At 41.7% G+C, this 20324-nt stretch overlaps 1 protein-coding gene across 3 annotated transcripts; it reads right to left on the bottom strand.

Moving 5' to 3' along the window:
* Positions 1 to 223: 223 nt before the first annotated feature.
* Positions 224 to 20298, bottom strand: PRPF4 (pre-mRNA splicing tri-snRNP complex factor PRPF4). 3 transcript variants are annotated; one of them, XM_068973696.1, is made up of 14 exons: positions 20224 to 20298; positions 19302 to 19482; positions 17250 to 17436; positions 10956 to 11043; positions 10452 to 10531; positions 10188 to 10281; positions 9583 to 9677; positions 8083 to 8141; positions 7514 to 7637; positions 5089 to 5178; positions 2517 to 2639; positions 2299 to 2406; positions 2091 to 2209; positions 224 to 1228 (listed from the first exon to the last, which is right to left on the bottom strand). In XM_068973696.1, exons 1-14 carry the CDS (start codon positions 20248 to 20250, stop codon positions 1035 to 1037), a joined length of 1569 nt encoding a protein of 522 aa, XP_068829797.1. In that variant the 5' UTR covers positions 20251 to 20298; the 3' UTR covers positions 224 to 1034. The 3 variants fall into 3 exon arrangements, with proteins under 3 accessions (XP_068829797.1, XP_068829798.1, XP_068829796.1); XM_068973697.1 differs by having other exon boundaries at positions 19302 to 19479; XM_068973695.1 differs by having other exon boundaries at positions 19302 to 19479; positions 20218 to 20296.
* Positions 20299 to 20324: the final 26 nt, after the last annotated feature.

Here is a 20324-nt window from a genome sequence, read left to right as displayed (position 1 = left end):
TAAAAAAAAAAAAGACTGACAGAATGCTTACTAAGGAGATGGAATTGGAATAAGCCATACTTGAGACCATTTGTTACACCCTAAACTTAAAAAAAGGGATCTCTGTGGACTCAGGAAATGCTTCACTATACAAAAAAAATGATTCACTCTGCAAAATAATTCTTTAAAGGACAGTTTTTTAAATAGGATTTTACTCTGTAGCAAGTGTGCAATAAAGAAAAAAAGTTTACGTTTAGGAATACCCATTAGGGATTTTTTTTTTCCCCCCGAGTTATCTCCACAGGAAGGGTACATATAAATAACCAACAGAAAAGAACTTGCACAATAGAGACATCATGTTTGCTTCCTAAAAATTCCATAGAATCTTGACACAATGGCCTAGTTTTGGGGTAACACAAAGGATGTCAAACTTCAAAGCAAAATGGAAGACATCTTCTGAAGAGGCAGATGCTCAGTTCTGAACTTCCCGATGCAGTTAGCATTCCAAGTGAACTCAACAGGATGAGGTAAGACCTCCACTGCGTAACCCAGGACACAGCTGTGGTCTACGTCCCGCCTTCCATTCTCAGGGTTCTCACTGTCAGCTGCTGTTCAGCCAGCGCACAGTGAGATGTGCTTCTCTACTGGAGGGCTTCCTGCACAGAGCACAGCCATCTTGCTCGCTGGCTCACATGGAGTCCTGAAACATGTACCATGTAACGGAAAGCCAGGTTTCAAGAAGTAAAAACTCTGAGTGGTTTGAGGGAAGCAAGAAGGCATTCAAACAAAAGATTAATAAAAACAATGTCTACAAAGTTCATGGAGGGGCTTGAAGATGAAAACTAAAATTTTTCAACCATGGAAGGGGTTGACCAACACCCAGGGATCGGGCTGCTTGCCTGCAGTGGGAGCTGAGACAGAAATTCAATTCTTTTGAGGATCTATATACATGGTAACCAGCAAAATACATGATAGAGCAAAACACATCAATTCCTTTCTTTCAAAAATGGCTCTAAAGGGAGAGTGAGGCTTGAGTCCTTCTTCCATGGTCCTGCCTATTCAGCCATCCAGAGCTTGAAGGTCCTGTCATAGGAGCAAGTGGCTATGAGCTGCCCATCGGAAGAAATGTCTAGGCCCATCACTTTGCCTTCGTGGCCGGCCAGAGTCTTCAGAGGGGACCAGCCTGGGTGAGTCCAGATCTTGGCTGTGTTATCATAGGCACCAGTGAGCAAGAAATTCCCATGGATAGCTACAAAAGAGAAGAGGAATTACTTCAGGAATTGAAATATTCGAGAGCGTAAGAAAAGAAAAGAACCCAAATCTGCAGGCTGCGTGCTTAGTCGTGGCCGACTCTTGGTGGCCCGTCAGGCTCCTCTGTCCACGGAATTTTCCAGGCAAGAATATTAGAGTGGTTACTTCCCTGGCGGTCCACTTGTTAAGATTTCATGCCTCCACTGTAGGTGGCATGGGTTTGACCCCTGGTTGGGAAATTAAGATCCCACATGCCACATGAGGAAAAAAAAAATCTAAAGCAATTAAGAATACTGGAGTGGCTTGCTATTTCCTCCTCCAGGGGATCTTCCCAACCGAGGGATCAAACCCACGTCTTTTGCATCTTGTGCACTGGCAGGTGGAGTCTTTACCGCTGTGCCACCTGGGATGTCCCCAAATCCACCAGAATATACTATTTTCAAAAAGATGTTATTTCGGCATTCACAAAACGCCAACCTCCACTCTGCATTTTTACTAGGCCTCTACAAAAAAGAGAACAACTACAGAGAGACTTAGGGAAACAAATAACATTATTAAGGTCTTTTGGTTCTTTCCCTGATACACAACCTATTCAAAATAATATTAAGAACTAAGAGCTTGGACCTTCCATGGAAAGCAAAACATGCACAGAAGTCTTCTTTCCTTCCAGCAACAAGAAGCATGCAGTCATAGCTGTGTCTGAAAGGGTGTTCGAGGGAAGGAGATTATCATGTGTTCCTTCAGCAGGGTCCAAATTCTCTCACGTTCCCCTTCCAAGTTAAGCTAACACCTGGCCTGCATTTCATGCAAATGCAATCTGTTTGTCTTGAAGTTAGGCTTACAACAGAAGGAAAACTTACGCTCAAACTTGACACCTGTCACTAGGTTCTGATGGGCAGGAATGGTATAGACACAACGTCGCTGTCGAAGGTCCCACACTTTGCAGGTGTTGTCGCCACTGCCAGTGGCAATGTGGTAGCTGTGGATCAGATGTAGCGAGGAAGTTAGACACACAGAATACTTCCTGACCAATAACCCCTCCAGCCCTCCTTCAGTGAGCTTTTTTACCCATTGGGGGAGAAACTTATTCCATATATTTCCTTCAGGTGACCTTCTAGGAACATGATACAACGTCCGGTGCGCAAGTCCCAAACTCGACCAAATGCATCCAGTCCCCTGACAAAACAATTCATGAATGAGTATTTTGAACCCAATTCTCTGTGGAAGCAGGCAGATGTCAGAGGTCAGAGGACTGAGCTGCCCCGGCTATGTGGGAGAAGCCTTACCCAGTGCCAGCCAAAGAGCCATCTTGATGGAAGGCAATGTCATACACACCCATGCTGTGGCCCTCCTGATGCAGGATCTCCTCTTGAGCTTCCAAATCCCATAAGCGCCATGATCGGTCATAGCTTAAAAAGCCAAGCTAATAATTAACCAGCAGATACTCAAAGTGTACAAAGTGCTATAAATTACAAGTGTACAAAGTGCTTCAATGTACCAAGTACTATAAATAGTTGGAGCTCAAGTTATATTTCTGAAACTACTCAAACAACCATATTAACAAATTCTTTTCTGGCATAAATAATGTCTCCACAAATAAGCATATCTGTCTTGGGTGCTAAATGGGAAACTATGGACTGCCTATGCCTAAAAAACTACCTCAGTGGCTATTTTAGAAAAGAGAATCCCCTTAGAATTGCCCAGAACAAAGACTCTGTCACCTACTTTCTTCCCCAATTTCACTGTTGTGTCCTTCCATTCACTGAGCATTTACTGGATCCTAAACTGAATGTTGGGGATATAATCAATCACAAATAAATCAAGAGAATATAATAGAATAGAAAGTATATAAAGAGGCCCACACATACATGGTCAAATGATTTTCAATGCAGCCACCAAAGCAACTTCAATAGTGAAAATCTCAATAAATGAGAAAACTGTAATACATGTGGGAAAAAAGATAAATAAAAAATCCTCAGTTAAAAAATGAGTAAAGCACCTGAACACTGAACAAAAGAAAATACACAAAGGATCAATAAGCATATGACTCAACACCAACAGTCATCAGAGTAATAAAAACTGAAACCATGAGATTTCACTACCTACTTGCAAGACTGGGCAAAATGATGAGACTGCCAATGCCAAATGTTGCAAAGATGTTAAAACAACAACAACAACAACACTAGAAAGCTGGGAATGCAGAATGACACCAACACTATGGAAAATTTAAAAGTTAAATATACATCTATGCTATAACCTTGCAATTGCATTCCAAGGTATTTATTCAAGAGAAAGGAAAGAAAAATATGTCCACAAAAAGTACTGGACAAGAGTACGTATAGTAGCTTTATTCTTACCAGCCAAGAATTGGAAACAGCCCAAGTGTCCACCAATGGGAGAATGGATAAACTGCCAGTTATGCAACTGACTACTTCTCAGCAATAAAAAGGAGCTACTGATACATGCAACGACAAGAATGCATCTTAAAAATGTTGTGCTGAGTAAAAGAACCCAGACACAAATGAGTTTATACGGTATGACCATACAGAATTAATTTATGGTGACAGAAATCAGGGCAGGGGTTGTTTTGGAAAGGGGAGTTGGCTGGGAAAGGCATGGGGGAACTTTCTGGGGTGATGCAAGTGTTCTATCAACAAGTGTATGGCTATGAGCATAACTGATGCCGTCTTGGGCCCATACAGTCCTTCCTGTCCTCCTGCTGACCCCACCTAGAACTGTACTGTGTGGTAAATCACTTTCCTATTGTCAAGGGCTTTTATTAATAGTTAATAGATATTGTTTAACAACCATTAGGACCAGGAGACCTCCATGCTCTGTTAGTCATCAAACAATGAAGACCTTTGCTGATGTATTCCCAGCACCTACTGGTTACCCATTCATAAATCTTGACTTAGGAATGTACTTCCTGCTTCCAACCACAGACCCCCATACCCTATGTTCACTATAACATTGCTGCAATGGCTTCTTGAAGGTGCAGAGTGTAGCTGTGAATGCTTCAGGATTGCTGACTGCCAGATCCCACCCTGTAAGTGACCCTATAATAAACTGATCCACTGGTTATATGGATGGAGTTGTCCACCTTGATTATTCATCTCAAGATGCTTCTCAGGGACATCCCTCATGGTACAGTGGATAAGAATCCACCTGCCAATGCAGGGGACATGGGCGCAATCCCTGGTCCGGGATGATTCCACATGACGTGGGTCACCCATGCGCCATAACTGCTGAAGCCTGCGTGCCTAGAGGCTGAGCTTAGTCAGCAATAAGGGAAGCCGCTGCAATGAGACGCATGTGCACTGCAACAAAAGCAGCGCCCGTTCACCACAACTAGAGAGCCCACAGGCAGCAACAAAGACTCAGTGTAACCAAAAAAAAAAAATGACTTCTCAGTTTGGTGGAGACTTTTTGTTCCCTTGGACTTCCAACAACAGGGATGTGGGTCATGTGAATGTATGCATTTGTCAAGACCGACTAAATTATACACTTAAATCCATTTCACTGCATGTAAATTGTATCTCAAAAACTTCTTTAATAGATTCTGGCCTCACTGAATTTATAGAACTAAGAAAAGAGACTGATCTGTAAGCAGTGAAGTTATAATACAATGTATAGCCCACCCCGCCACCCCCCTCCACCAAAAAATGCACTTCTAGTACTGGCCAAGAAAGAGAAGAGGGAAACTCTAGCTCTCTGGCATTTAGCGACCGAAATTTCAGATTAACTGCAATTTAAAGCCAAATACACTTAGCCTTAACTGTACCATATAGTCTTTTTTGATTCTGATTCATTGCAGTCCAAGAAAATATTACTTGAAGACAGAATAAGAGGATGGCTTACCAGGTAGTACCTAAGAAACGTCCTGATGGATGCCACATTACACGGGCCACACGCACTGTGTGGCCTTCAATATCTGCCACCGGTTCATCACTGAAAAGGAACCAAATATTGTAAGCAAACTATTTTACAGTCATGCAAATATTCACTGAATGTTTTTCAACGGTTGAGCACACAGGCACTCATTCTGCATGGGTGGGCAGGCCAAATTGTAATTTGTAATCTTAAAATTTTAGGGCCAATGATAATTTAATCACCTCCCAAGGTTATAAAAGCTTTGGGACTATTACGTTATGTCCACAGGGGAACACTGCCCATCTTCTGTTGCTCAGTAGCTCAGGTGTGTGCTACTTTTTGTGACTCCATGGACTACAGCAGGCCAGGCCTCCCTGTCCTTCACCATCTCGTGGAGCTTGCTCAAACTCATGTCCACTGAGTCAGTGATACCATCCAAACATCTCCTCCTGCTTTCAATCTTTTGCAGCATCAGGGTATTTTCCAATGAGTCAGTTCTTCATATCACGTGGCCAAAGTATTGGAGTTTCAGCTTCAGCATCAGTCCTTCCACTGAATATTCAGGGCTGATATCCTTTAGGATGGACTGATTTGATCTCCTTGCAGTTCAAGGGACTCTCAAGAGTCTTCTCCAGCACCACAGCTCAAAAATATCAGTTCTTCGGAGCTCAGCCTTCTTTACGGTCCAACTCTCGCATCCATAAATGACTACTGGAAAAGTCATAGCTTTGTGTATATGCACCTCTGTTAGTAAAGTAATGCCTCTGCTTTTTAATATGCTATCTAGGTTTGTTATTGCTTTTCTTCCAAGAGGCAAGTGTCTTTTAATTTCATGGTTCCAGCTGACATCTACAGTGGTTTTGGAGTCCAAGAAAATAAAGTGTGTCACTGTTTCCACTGTTTCCCCATCTATTTGCCATGAAGTGATGGGACCAGATGCCATGATCTTAGTTTTTTCAATGTGAATTTTAAGCCAGCTTTTTCACTCTCTTCTTTCACCTTTCATCAAGAGGCTCTTTAGTTCCTCTTTGCTTTCTCCCATAAGGGTGGTGTCATCTGTATATCTGAGGTTATTGATATTTCTCCAGGCAATCTTGATTTTAGCTTGTGCTTTATCCAGCCCGGCATTTCTCAAGATTTACTCTGCTTGTACGTCAAATAAGCAGGGTGACAATATACAGCCTTGACGTACTCCTTTCCAAATTTTGACCAGTGTGTTGTTCCATGTCCGGTTCTAACTGTTGCTTCTTGACCTGCATACAGGTTTCACAAGTGGCAGGTCAAGTGTTCTGCTATTTCCATCTCTCTCAGAATTTTCCACAATTTGTTGTGATCCATACAGTCAAAGGCTTCAGTGTAGTCAGTGAAGCAGAAGCAGATGCCACAACACTTCAGTAAGCATTGTCCTTCTACTTCAGTTCACTGTCAACAAACGCTCAATTCTATACCACTTACGATTAAGAGAAAAATAAAAGATACCTCAACCTAACAAGCAAAATAATTTCTCTGAACCAAAAGACTGCTGAGAGTCTAGAAAGAAACATACTTTGATAGAGATGCAGGGCAATATCAAACATTTCTGGTGCAAGTGGATTATAGATAATTTTATCTCAAACTTCAGCTTGTCCAAGGATCTTCATGAAAGAACTCCTAAACAGAGGCTTAGTTTCCTTTCAGTGGCCCTTAAATTCTACTACCAGCAACAGCAGAAAGATCTGAAACACCAGTGAAAGGAAATAAACACAAACCCTAAAGAGGGCAATTAAAAAGGGAACACTATTAATGTGGATACACAGAACTAATCAAAGCCCTAGGGGAACAAACATTGCTACTTATTACCAAAGCCAATTAAAACTTGCTGTGCTCACAGGTAATATCCTGTCTAGCAGAGTGGAGACACTAATTAGCTCCTCACAAAATCCTAGAACAAAAGCCTCATGCGCTTTCCCAAAGAAGGAAAACTAAGCAACTGAATTCAGAAGTCTTTTAGGCAACAAGGTGCTTCTAACTAGTTCTTGGAAAACAATAAATAATCACAAAGACATTAAAACAGACAAGCCTGTTGTAATTGGAAAATATGGTTTAGGTAAAGTATGACGAAACTGGGAGGAGATACCACTTCCTTGGCAATACTGCTGGACATAGCCTTCTTTCTCTCCCCTGCGGCTGTTTGCTAAGAACCAATGTGTTGTCTGGAGTATTATTTTCAGTCAATCTACCAAATAGCGCATTTCTCCAAAGTCAATCTACTGCAATGGCAGGTGTAACAGATCGTTCCAGAGTAACTGGAGCCAGGAAACAGTGGTCACTGTATTAGAGGCAAAAACCAAGGTACAGCGTTCTAGGTCCCTAGGGCCAACCAATCAACTGTTCACTGTGGTGGCTGCCGTGCGGACAGAGCAGTAATATTCACCTGTCAAGGCTCCACAGTTTCACAGAACCGTCAGCAGCACAAGAGGCCAGATTGACGTCTTTTTGGTCCAAGGAGACCGTAGATTTGGGATGGAATACGATCGCTCCCACATTTGTGTTATGGCCTGAAGGAGTGTAAGAGATGGAAATTAAAGGGCTGCTGTTCTGTTATAACTTAAGTGTAAATATACACAATGAGGAATATTATATATACACATTTCAGAAAACGTGAACCTATAAAGTATTAGTTATTCAACTACTAAAAAACTGAACTTTTAAAATTTAAACGTATAAATTACATTAAAAAAAAAAGCTAAACACACACAAAAAAGTTTCTTGCTTTACAGACTGCAAATGCCAGAGTAGGGCTGGACATGAGAGAGAAATATGCATATGATATCATTATCATTCAGCCTTGCAGTCAAAGAAAACCAAACCAAGTCAGATCATATCAAGAATTAATTGTGTGTGTACTACTGGGTTTGAGTGTCTGGTAGAGCTTTAAGAGCTACACTGCTTGATGGTTTGAACTGGGAAAAAGACCAAGATTTGGGTAAGAGTCTAACTCACCTCGCAGAGTGTGAAGGAGGTTGCAATCGGGAACAGACCAGAGCTTGCAGAGCCCACTCCTATCAAACACAAAGGAAAGCACCTCAGCCAGGGTTGGTCTGGGAAGGAAAAGGTATCTTGGTAACATTACTAAAGGACAGTATCTTCTTACCCCCAAAATCGTTATAGTGGCAGACAAAAAAGAAAAGACTTATCATTTGAAGGGTTATGTAAGAAAGCTATAACCAGGTCTGAAGCAAACAAAGGCCTCTACTGGACTATAAATATTATAGCACAAGTTGCTCTTCTCCTTAACTTTTGGACCAATTTCTAGGCAAAGTAGGACAAATTAAATTATCTAACTGTAATATTAATAATGATACTATCTCCTTAAATATGAATAGCATATTACTTACAAAGTAATTTAAAAAAAAAACGCTTTATTTTGAAAAATTCCAACAAATTACTTTTATTTCTATCATCTCAGATGACCCTTATAACAGATTTGTGAGGTACATAAGATAGGAATGATCATTTCTACTCTACGTGTGTGTTCGTTTTATTTTCTGTAATTAACTTTTAAAATTGGAGTATAGATGATTTACAATGTTGTGTCAGTTTCTGTTGCACAGCAAAGTGAGTCATTTCTACTTTATAGTAAAGACGGCTAAGGCTTTGAAGAGGTGGACGATCTACATAGGTCCTTGGTTTTCTCCTGAACTGGTCTTGATTTTTGCCTAGTCAGGTAGCTTCTGTGTGTACAATGTAAGGAAGATAGCCCCTCACCAGATGACAATGTCCCACAAGAACACTAAGTGACTGAACAGAACAAAACACCAAAGTTTTCACATCTTAAAAGTTTTTTGCATATGCGATGGCAAACAGAAAACAGAATAAACACAAAAACGGTAATTCGCTTTGCTTTACAGATAAAGAAACTGAAGCTTACACAGAAGTATCTTGCTTAGGTCACATAACTAAAAGTATGATGTATCTTGTTTAGGTCACATAACTAATAAAGAAAAGCTATATCAAGGTGTGTATAATTAGTCTATAAACTCCTTGTATTAATATATCTGCTCCAAACTGATGCTAATGCCAAGAATATGACTGACACATGAGAACTGAAAGCTCTATTATAAACTACAATGGGTACACATTACCACCTCTAGTTTAATGTGATCATGAGCAGCACAGGAAAATGGGATGGCAATGGCCTTCTATTTATTTTTCACCTTTTTTTTGAAAGTAGCTCAGCCACGTCCGACTCTTTGCGACCCCATGGACTATACAGTCCATGGAATTCTCAAGGCCACAATACCGGAGTGGGTAGCCTTTCCCTTCTCCAGGAGATCTTCCCAACCCAGGGATCGAACACAGGTTTCCCACAATGCAGGTGGATTCTTTACCAGCCGAGCCACCAGGGAAGCCAAGCAATGGCCTTCGAAAACAAATGTTGACTTTCCCCCCAGAGCCCCATTCAGAGAAAAGAACACAAAACACTGTAAAATGGGGACTTACCAACAAGCTGTGGCCAGCATTTTGGAATTGGGACTAAAGTGACAGTAGGAGATAGGCCGATCATCCCCAATCTGACTGCAGAAATTATTCAAAGACTTAAAAAAAAGACAAACAAGGAATCATTAAATGCTAACCTAAGACTTTCTTGGCTTTTCCACCATAACAACAACAACAAAAACAACAACAAAAACCTTTTCAGTTTTAACCCACCCTAAGATTCCCCACCCCTCCTCTTTTGTCAGGAGACACTTCTACAAATGAATGAATGAACTGAGTCAAGGCTTATCTGGAACTCCCTCATCATCTACAGTCTGTGTCGATAGCGTCTCTGTCCACTAAATATAAACCAGAAAGCCATGGCAAGCCTTAAAGCACAGTCTAACATATTAAAAGGGAGAATTAGAGCACAGGAACCACAGGCGCCTGCCTCGTACAAAGTACAGCAGGTTCCCTGGCACCTTAACGGACGGATCCTCTCAAGCAGCAACAGTGCAAGCAAAGATGTACAGCTGCCTTTTATCTGTTAGAGGCGGGCCAAGGTAGAACATTTAATAAACACTGCAAGAAATGTTTAAGACATCGGGCAATCATGGAGAGCGTCTTACCCGGAGAGATTTGTGCAGCTCTTGCATCTGGGAGGTTCTAGTTGTCTCAGGAATCTCTTTATGAAGACGGGCCTCTTCTAAGCGTTTCATTGCCCTGTAACACAGAAAACATTACCCTGGGCAAACTGGCTGGAAACAAGGGTCCACAGAAGTCTCTGCACCACTCAATTTCAACTAACAACCACAGTCATTATAAAGCAGATCCTCAGTCCCTGAGAGGAAACAAGAAGCATGCTTCTTCCTCCTTCTCAAATTTCTCCTTACCTGGGCAGTGAATAATTAGCAATCCACAGTCTAGCAACCTTCAGGCTGTTTGGTCCTTCATGGTACCAGGTCTGCTGATACTGAGAGTTAAATAAGAGCAGAAATGTCAAGTCTGAGGCATCCCTGCCTCTTTCATAGCTATCAATTCCCTACTGTAACTGCCCAGGAAAAAGGTGAATTAGTTCAGTATAATATGATGAAATCAGGTATATGCGCTTACTGCTGTGTTTCTTTCTATGAGTTCTTATTGGATGATTTCTGGTTCCTTTTTAAAAGGGAAACCAGGAATGCTGTGCTTCTTTCCCAAAATGGGAAACTCGCTTACCTCCGTTTGTATCTACAAAGGAACCACAAACAACTGCCAACAACTATTCCTGAACAGCAGTCTCCAACCCCTGCTCTGCGCCTCATCCGAGGCAAAGCTCAGCTCTGAAAACAGAAAACGAGAGAACTAGCCCCTTGCCTCCCGAGTGCTGACACTATGAAGCCAAGGACGTATTTTACCTCTTCTTTGGACTTCTTTGATTTCTCATCATCTTTTTTGGTCTTTTTTAAGGCATCAGTACCGACCACTGAGAGAATATTTCTTAACCTGTAACAAAGAAGAGCAGAATTTAAATAGAGTTGAGATAAGGTAAAGTAGGACTTTCACCTTACTTCACTCAGCGCCACAGTGTGTTGGATACTTTGACGCACTAAGTATAGAAAATGACTAAGAAACACCCTTGACTTCACAGGGTGCTAAGGGGAATCATGAGTAAACCACCTAGACTTGGAGGGAATCAGGGAAGGCCTTGTGGAGAAGATGGTCTCTAAACTGAGCCCTCAATCAATCAGGTCAATAGGTCAAGAAGGTTCAGAAAGGATAGCTAAGGCAGAGGGCTCCACAAATGTGAAGGTCTAGAGGCGAGCATGCTGGGCCTGGAATCAACAGTGCAGTATGGCTGGAGCGTGGGGCACTGGGAAAGGCTGAGTGAGAGAAATGGCTGCGAATCTCAGTAGGGGCCAGGCCACAATGTGCTCCTAATGCCAGGGTGAGCAGGGTTCACATTTGAGAAAGACTCCTGGAAAAGTATGGAGAAAAAAGAGGGAAGAACAAAGGAGGGAACTCAGTATACTGTGGTATCCTCCCACTTGAGTCTGAATGGACTGAATAAGACGGTGGCAGCGGAGACTCCAGACAGTCACCTAAGGGACACAAACAACAAACAAAGTATATCCTTTGTGAGGCTATTAACAAAGTAACATACCATGACAGAGCATAATGTCGGGGCTCACTTTACCAGGGACCAGAGGTTAGGAAGAGCTTCTTTAAGGAGGTGGTATTTATGCTAAAACCCAAAGAATTAAATCCGTGGACAGAGGAGCCTGGCAAGTTACAGTCCATAGGGTCGCAAGAGTCAGACACAACTTAGCAACTAAATCACAACACAAAAGGCGAGAGAGGGGAACAAAAAAAGGAAAATTAAGTCAAAAGACAGAAAATAAAGCTTGAGTATCCTAGGAGGATCATTATGGCTACTAAGTCTAGTACACGGGAAGAAGGGTACAAGGTAAGGATGAAGAGCATATTAGGAGTTTTTTACTCTAAGTTTAGTAAGAGACACTGTAGGATTTTAAGCAAACAATTAATACAGCAAATCTGGGGTTATTACAATAGTCTAAATGTGAAACTAGTGGAGGGAGAGAAAAGAGGACATGCTGGAGGTATATTTCAGAAGTAGAATAAACAAGATTTTGCTGATGGGTTACAGAGAAGGTGACACAGGTTTCTAACTGAAAACTGTGTGAATGGTTGTGTTATTTGCAAGAACCGGAAAAGGATGGAAAATAGATGAGTTCAATGTCAGCTCACTTCAGTTCATGACCGCATGGACTGCAGTACGCCAGGCCTCCCTGTCCATCACCAACTCCCGGAGTTCACTCAGACTCACATCCATCGAGTCAGTGATGCCATCCAGCCATCTCATCCTCTGTCGTCCCCTTCTTCTGCCTTCAATCTTTCCCAGCATCAGGGCCTTTTCAAATGAGTCAGCTCTTCGCATCAGGTGGCCAAAGGACTGGAGTTTCAGCTTCAGCATCAGTCTTTACAATGAATATTCAGGACTGATTTCCTTTAGGATGGACTGGTTGGATCTCCTTGCAGTCCAGTGGATTCTCAAGAGTCTTCTCCAACACCACAGTTCAAAAGCATCAACTCTTTGGCACTCAGCTTTCTTTAAAGACCAACTCTCACATCCATACATGACTACTGGGAAAACCATAGCTTTGACTAGATGGACCTTTGTTGGCAAAGTAATATCTCTGCTTTTTAATATGCTGTCTAGGCTGGTCATAACTTTTCTTCCAAGGAGTAAGTGTCTTTTAATTTCATTCAATGTAGGTCCATGAGTAAAGGCAAATTGGAAGTGGTCAAGCAGGAGATGGCAGGAATAAACATCGACATCTTTAAGGAATCAGTGAACTAAAATGGACAGGAATGGGCAAATTTAATTCAGATGACCATTAAATCTAGTACAGTGGGCAAGAATCCCTTAGAAGAAATGGAGTAGCCATCACAGTCAATAAAAGAGTCTGAAATGCAGTACTTGAGTGCAATCTGAAAAATGACAGAATGATCTCGGTTCGTTTCCAAGGCAAACCATTCAACATCACGGTAACCCAAGTTTAAGCCCCAACCATTGATGCTGAAGAAGTTGAAGCTAACCAGTTCTATGAAGACCTATAAGATCTTCTAGAACTAACACCAAAAACAGATGTTCTGTTAATCTCAGGGGATTGGAATGCAAAAGGAACAAGTGAAGAGATACTTGGAGTAACAGGCAAGTTTGGCCTTGGAGTACAAAATGAAGCAGGACAAAGGCTAACAGAATTCTACCAAGAGAATACACTGGTCATAGTAAACACCTTTTTCCAACAACACAAGAGACAACTTTACATGTGGACATCACCAAATGCCAGATTGACTTTATTCTTTGCAGTCGTAAATGGAGAAGCTCTATCCACTCAGCAAAAACAAGACCTGAAGCTAACTGTGGCTCACATCATCAGCTCCTTATAGCAAAATTCAGGCTTAAACTAAAGAAAGCACGGAAAACCACTAGGCCATTCAGATACGACCTAAATCAAATCCTCCATGATCATACAGTGGAGGTAAGAAATAGATTCAAGGGATTCGATCTGGCGAACAGAGTGTCTGAAGAACTATGGACAGAGGTTCGTAATACCGTACATGAGGAGGCACTGACTAAAACCATCCCAAAGGAAAAGAAATACAATAAGGCAAAGTGGTTGTCTGACAAAGTCTTACAAATAGCTGAGGAAAGAAGAGAAGAGAAAAGCAAGGGAGAAGGGGAAAGGTATACCCAACTGAATGCAGAGTTCCAGAGACTAGCAAGGAGAGAGAAGGCCTTCGTCAAAGAACAATGCGAAGAAACAGAGGAAAACAGAACAAGAAAGACTAGAGATCTCTTCAAGAAAACTGGAGATAGCAAAAGAACATTTCATGCAAAGACGCGCACAATAATGGACAGGAACAGTAAAGACCTAATAGAAGCAGAAGAGATCAGGAAGAGATGGCAAGAATACACAGAAGAACTGTACAGCAAAGATCTTAATGATCTGGATAGCCATGATGGTGTGGTCACTCACCTAGAGCCAAACATCATGAGTGCCTTCAGAAGCACTGCTGCCAATAAAGCTAGCGGAGGTGATGGAATTCCAGCTGAGCTATTTCAAAGCCTAAAAGACGATGCTGTTAAAGTGCTGCATTCAGTATCTCAGCAAATTTGGGAAAACTCAGCAGTGGCCACAGAACTGAAAAAGGTCAATCTTCATCCTAATTCCTAAGAAGGACAGTACTAAAGAACGTTTAAACTACCAGACAATTGCGCTCACATCCCATGCTAGTAAGGTTATGCTCAAAATCCTTTAAGCTAGGCTTCAGCAATACTTGAATGCAAACTTCCAGATGTACAAGCTGGGTTTAGAAAAGGCAGAGGAACCAGAGACCAAATCGCCAACATTCACTGATCATAGAGAAAGCAAAGGAATTCCAGAAAAACATCTACCTCTGTTTCACTGACTATGCAAAAGCCTTTGACTGTGTGGATCATAACTGTGAAAAACTCTTAAATAAGAGATGTGAATACCAGACCATCTTACCTGTCACCCGAGAAACCTATATGCGAGTCAACAAAACAAGTTAGAACCTTATATGAAATAAACGACTGGTTCAAAATTAAGAAAGCAGTATGACAAGGCTGTATACTGTCACTCTGCTTATTTAACTTATACATAGAGTACATCATGGAAATGCCAGGCTGGATGACTCACAAGCTGGGAGAAATATCAACTGCCTCAGATATACAGATGATACCACTCTAATGGCAGAAAGCAAGGAGAAACTAAAGAGCTCCTTGATGAGGGTGAAAGAGAGAGTGAAAAAGTCGGCTTGAAACTCAATATTAAAAAATCTAATTAAATGGCCTCTGGTCTTAACACTTCATGGCAAACAGAAGAGGAAAAGGTGGAAACAGAGACAAATTTCCTCTTCTTGGGATGAAGAAAATCACTGCGGATGGTGACTGCAGCCATGAAATTAAAGATGATTGCTTTCTGGAAGGAAAGCAATGATAAACCCAGACAGTATATTAAAAAGCACAGACACCACTTAGCTGAAAAAGGTCTGTACAGTCACAGCTATGGTGTATCCAGTAGTCATGTATGCGTGTCAGAACTGGACCATCAAGAAGACAGAGTTCCGAAGAACTGATGCTTTCGAACTGTGGTGCTGGAGAAGGCTCTTGAGAGTCCCTTGGACAGCAAGGAGATCAAACCAGTCAATCCCAAAGGAAATTAACCCTGAATATTTTCATTGGAAGGACCGATGTTGAAGCTGAAGCTCCATACTCTGGCCACCTGATGAAAACAGCCAACTAACTGGAAGAGGCCCTAATGCTGGCAAAGACTGAAGACAGCAGGAGAAGAGGGCAACAGAGGATGAGATGGTTGGATGACATCATCAATTCAACGGACATGAACTTGGGCAAACTCCAGGAGATGGTGAGGTACAGGGAGGCCTGGCATGCTGCAGTCCCTGGGGTTGCAAAGAGTCGGACACAACTTGGTGACTGAACAACAACAACTTAGAGATGTCAAATTTGAGACTATCGAATAGCCAGGCTACAGAGACCTGGGAGTCATCAGACTCCAAGCCATGGGAGTCCATATAAACTCCACATACACCATGCCCTGGGAATGGACCTGATCCCTCATGGCTGGTGTAGGACAAGGACAAACAACAGCGGTTTATAAAGGTTACACAGGGGGAAAATGAGGCTTAGAAGAATTAGCTAAACAAACAGGAGGAAAACCAGGAGGATTGGGTTTTATGGGAGCCAAGGAAAGGGAGCGTTTGAAGGATGGAATAGGTGGCACTGTACTGGGGCTATTCTTAGTAAAGATGAGCTGATGACCTTAATGAACAGCCATTTCAACGTGGTAGTGGTCAGTCAGTTTGCACTGGGCTGAAGAGTGGCAAGGGCCTTAAGAGGGTAAATGTAGTAAGTGAGGAATAGTTGAGCCCCAAGTCCTGAAGAGGCAGGCAGGTCACATCCTCATAACTGCACACGACTAGCCTGTCACTGATAGTTTTGGAACTTCAGAATCACAAGAGTAGCATTATCTGAGGAAAACACCTCTTTTCAATAATGTCCAAAAAACACTTACCATCATGTTTTATGTTAATGACAAAAAACGCGTTTGCTGTTTAAATTTTCAGAGTTCAGTGACAAATTTTACCCAACTCAAAACTACACACTAAGGAGAGGAAGGGGAAGGAACACGTTAACATCTTCACAGTTTATAAAGAAAAATTAGTAGTGGAGAATAAACTGGCCTAAGACTTAGATTATGGACTAAACCATATTCACACAACTTAATAAGATATTCTGTCAACATTATGTGAGACATTCTATTAAAGGATTAGCTACAAGTATCAACTAAATAATGGCAGAAAGTGAAGAGGAACTAAGGAGCCTCTTGATGAAAGTGAAAGAGGAGAGTGAAAAAAGCTGGCTTAAATTCAGCAAAAAATGAACATCATGGCATCTGGTTGAATCACTTCATAGCAAATAGATAGGGAAAAAGTGCAAAGTGTCAGATTTCATTTTCTTGGGCTTCAAAATCAATGTGGATGGTGACTGCAGTCATGAAATTAAAAGACACTTGCTCCTTGGAAGAATAGCTATGACAAACCTAGACAGTGCATTAAAAAGCAGAGACATCACTTGGCTGAAAAAGTTCCATATAGTCAAGGTTATGGTTTCTCCAGCAGTCATGTATGGATGTGGACCGTAAAGAAGGCAGAGTACCGAAAAATCAATGCTTTTGAACTGTGGGGTCGGAGAAGACTCTTGAGAGTCCCTTGGACAGCAAGATCAAACCAGTCCATCCTAAAGGAAATCAATCCTCCAAAATTCATTGGAAGGACTGATGCTGAAACTGAAGCTCCAATACTTTGGCCACCTGATGCGAAGAGCCAACTCACTGGAAAAGACTCTGATGCTAGAAAAGACTGAGGGCAGGAGGAGAAGAGGACAACAGGATGAGACAGTTGGATGGCGTCACTGACTCAATGGACATGAGTCTGAGCAAGCTCCGGGAGACAGTGAAGGATAGGGAAGTTCATGGGGTCACAAAGAGTCGGACATGACTTAGTGACTGAACAACAACAACAACTAAAATCTGGAAATATAATCCTGTGATTAAAAAAGAGTAAGTACTTAGAAAGGGTACCTTTCTCTTCTTTCAGCAGGACCTTCTCCAAAAAGTGTGATGGGTTCCCCCAAAGCTCTAAGGCAAGCTTTGACCTCTGAGTCATCTGTGGAAACGTTGATTTGACGGGCTCGCTTCCTTCTCTCAAACTCTGCTAACACTTCAGCCTGTCTCTCACTGATGTGCTCTTCAATTTCAAACACTTCTCCTAGAAACAGAACAGGCAATATCAGCATAATCACCAATCTTCTTTAATTAAGGAGAGAGAAATAAGTTCTTATAACTGGAGTTTGCACGCCTCTGCTGCTGCTGCTAAGTCACTTCAGTCGTGTCCAACTCTGTGCAACCCCATAAACAGCAGCCCACCAGGCTACCCCATCCCTGGGATTCTCCAGGCGAGAACACTGCAGTGGATTGCCATTTCCTTCTCCAATGCATGACAGTGAAAAGTGAAAGTGAAGTCGCTCAGTCGTGTCCGACTCTTAGTGACCCCATGGACTACAGCCTACCACGCTCCTCCGTCCATGGGATTTTCCAGGGAAGAGTACTGGAGTGGGGTGCCATTGCCTTCTCCGCTGCATGCCTCTAGGGACAGTTAACTAATCTGTTAGAAACTTAACAGTTTCTCAGTTTATTAAAGTATGCCAAACACAGAAAACTAAATGAGGTTTTAAAGGCCAGAAATTGGTTCAAGTCATCTTGTTTCATTTGGCAACTTACAGTTACATAAACACACAGCCTTCATGAGACAATGAGAATATGGAGCACTTTTAACAAGTTAACTAGGCTTTCTATCCATGGCAAAATAGAAACATTATTTTAACAGTTGCCAAAGCTACTCTCTGAAATAGTCTCAGTATAGGAACACTAACAAATCTAACAGTGAACTGGAAATAATTACCATGAAAATGATAAAGCCTTAACTATAAGGCTTTTTGGATAATCTAGTAGCTAGTTTTAAAACTCAGATAAAAAACAAGCATTTGGATGAGAAGTGAGAAGTACAACAGTGATGCAGTCATGTTTAAAATAACATAAAAGGTTTAAAACTTATGAAAAGTGCACACGTATAGAAAAGAAAATGTGTGGGAGGGTCGATGAGAAACAACAGAAGTCCTATCTGCACGGAAGTCTTTTTATACCCTTCCATACTGTCTGAATTTCTTACGACAAACATGAATGATTTTATTTTTAAAATACAGTAGACTACTAGTTACTGGCATGAAAAAATACCCTCAACAGTGTGTGCATACTTATTGGCTTACTTGTTTCCAACTCTTTGCGACATGGTGGACTGTAGCCCACCAGACCCCTCTGTCCATGGGGTTTTCCATGCAAGAAATACTGCAGTAGGTTGCCATTTCCTCTTCCAGGGGATCTTCCCCACCCAGTGATCAAAGCCACCTTGTCTCCTGTGTCTTGCATTGCAGGTGAATTCTTTACCCACTGAGCCATCAGGAAAGCCCATTTAACAGTATTCACAATGACAAACGCAGGTTACGAAACAATTGGTTTATCGTGATTTCATTTATGGGAAAAAAAAAGTGTATTTTTATAGCTTTATTAAGTTCTTGAAATGACATAGCTCCAATTAATAAAGATTACAGGTTTTTCTACTTCATATGTTTCTTTATCGTTTAATTGCTTTCAAAATAAAGATGGCTATCACTTTAAAATTTAAAAGAGATAATTTCATTTTGGGTGAAAAACAGTTGAAAAACTAAAAAGAGGAGAATATCAGGAAACACAGTAGCTCCAAGCTAACGCCAGAACTACACTAGATCTCCAGAAGACAAAGGAAATCACTCTGAATTCAAATACACACTGAATAAATAAATTCCTAGTAAAATTACTAACAGTTCACTGAAGGAAAACTGTATAAAAGGTTTTAAGAAAAAGGTTCTTTGGATGATAAGACCAAGTCAGGTAGGCAGAGTATATGGACTTTGATAGGTGCAAGCTTATCAGTTGTACTTTCTTGACATAAACTAGTGATATTTAAGATGAGGCAGGTAATCATTACAGAAAATTTGAGCACCAAAGGTAAAGATGAACTCACAATTTGCATCTTACCAGAGGTTATGTTAATGTTTCCTGCTTCAATTCCTGCTTTGAGTCCTTCTTTTCCCAAAAGCCCAGATTCTCCTTTGGCCAGACGCTCCCTCTCCTTCTCTTCCAAACTTCCATAATAGATGTGTGGTTTCTTCACAACAGGAGCCACTAAGTCATCTGGTGCCTTAGTTTTGGTTGCCTGCTAAAAGAAAGACCTAGATTAACCTAAAGCTTAATCTTAGCAACCTAATAAGTTTCACTGCAGAATGCAGCTTATTTAGAGCTTCAAACCTATTTCTTCCCCAAAGGACAAACCAGGCACCAGTTAAAATGTGTCTTCCTTAATCTGGGGGTGGCGGGAAAGAGTGGTTCCAGTCTCTTAATCACTTAAGTTTTGTAGATAGGTAGGAAGAGATGGATAAAACTAGTGAATTTCTCGTGCTGATTTTTCTGTCAAAGGTTTTCTCTCGAACATGTGTATTTCATACGGTTGCAGCAGGTGAAATCTCTTCTTGGCTTTTACGAAATTTCCACAATTACTGCTCATCACAGGGGTATCAAGGGTAACTGAAATAACCAACGCGATGGTACGGGGGCCAAGTTAGAAAGTTACTGTTCATACATTTCAAACGTTTCGGATATGAAGCAGTAGATAAGTTAGGAGGCCTCGTTACAATTAAGAGTTCTGAAAGTGTCATAAATCTTGGCCAAGACTCTACTCCCTTTCAGAGCTCCGTTTCTGAACCAGACGGAAGAGATATTTACATTTCGGGGCTGGAGTGAGAGGTGAAAACGAGCTAAAACAGATGGAAGCACCCAAGAATTAGGAAAACACCGAAGCCTTCCTCCTCGGCCCTCCACCGCCGTAGCCCGTTCCCTAATGGTCCTGTTTCGCAGGGACCCCCCACCCCCTCAGCGCTCCCTGCCAGAATGAGACCTGTACCGTGGAGGTGGGTCGTGAGGAAGCCATGCTGGGCTCCGGGGACGCGAAGCCCCAGCGAAAGCCGCGCTCTACGTTTCAGACCGTCCACCGCGCGCCCAGCA

The sequence above is a fragment of the Capricornis sumatraensis genome, chromosome 6 (assembly GCF_032405125.1).
Source record: "Capricornis sumatraensis isolate serow.1 chromosome 6, serow.2, whole genome shotgun sequence".
Taxonomy (NCBI): Eukaryota; Metazoa; Chordata; class Mammalia; order Artiodactyla; family Bovidae; genus Capricornis; species Capricornis sumatraensis.
The sequence above is the reverse complement of the archived record's forward strand: the minus strand, read 5'-3'. Positions and strand labels throughout refer to the sequence as shown.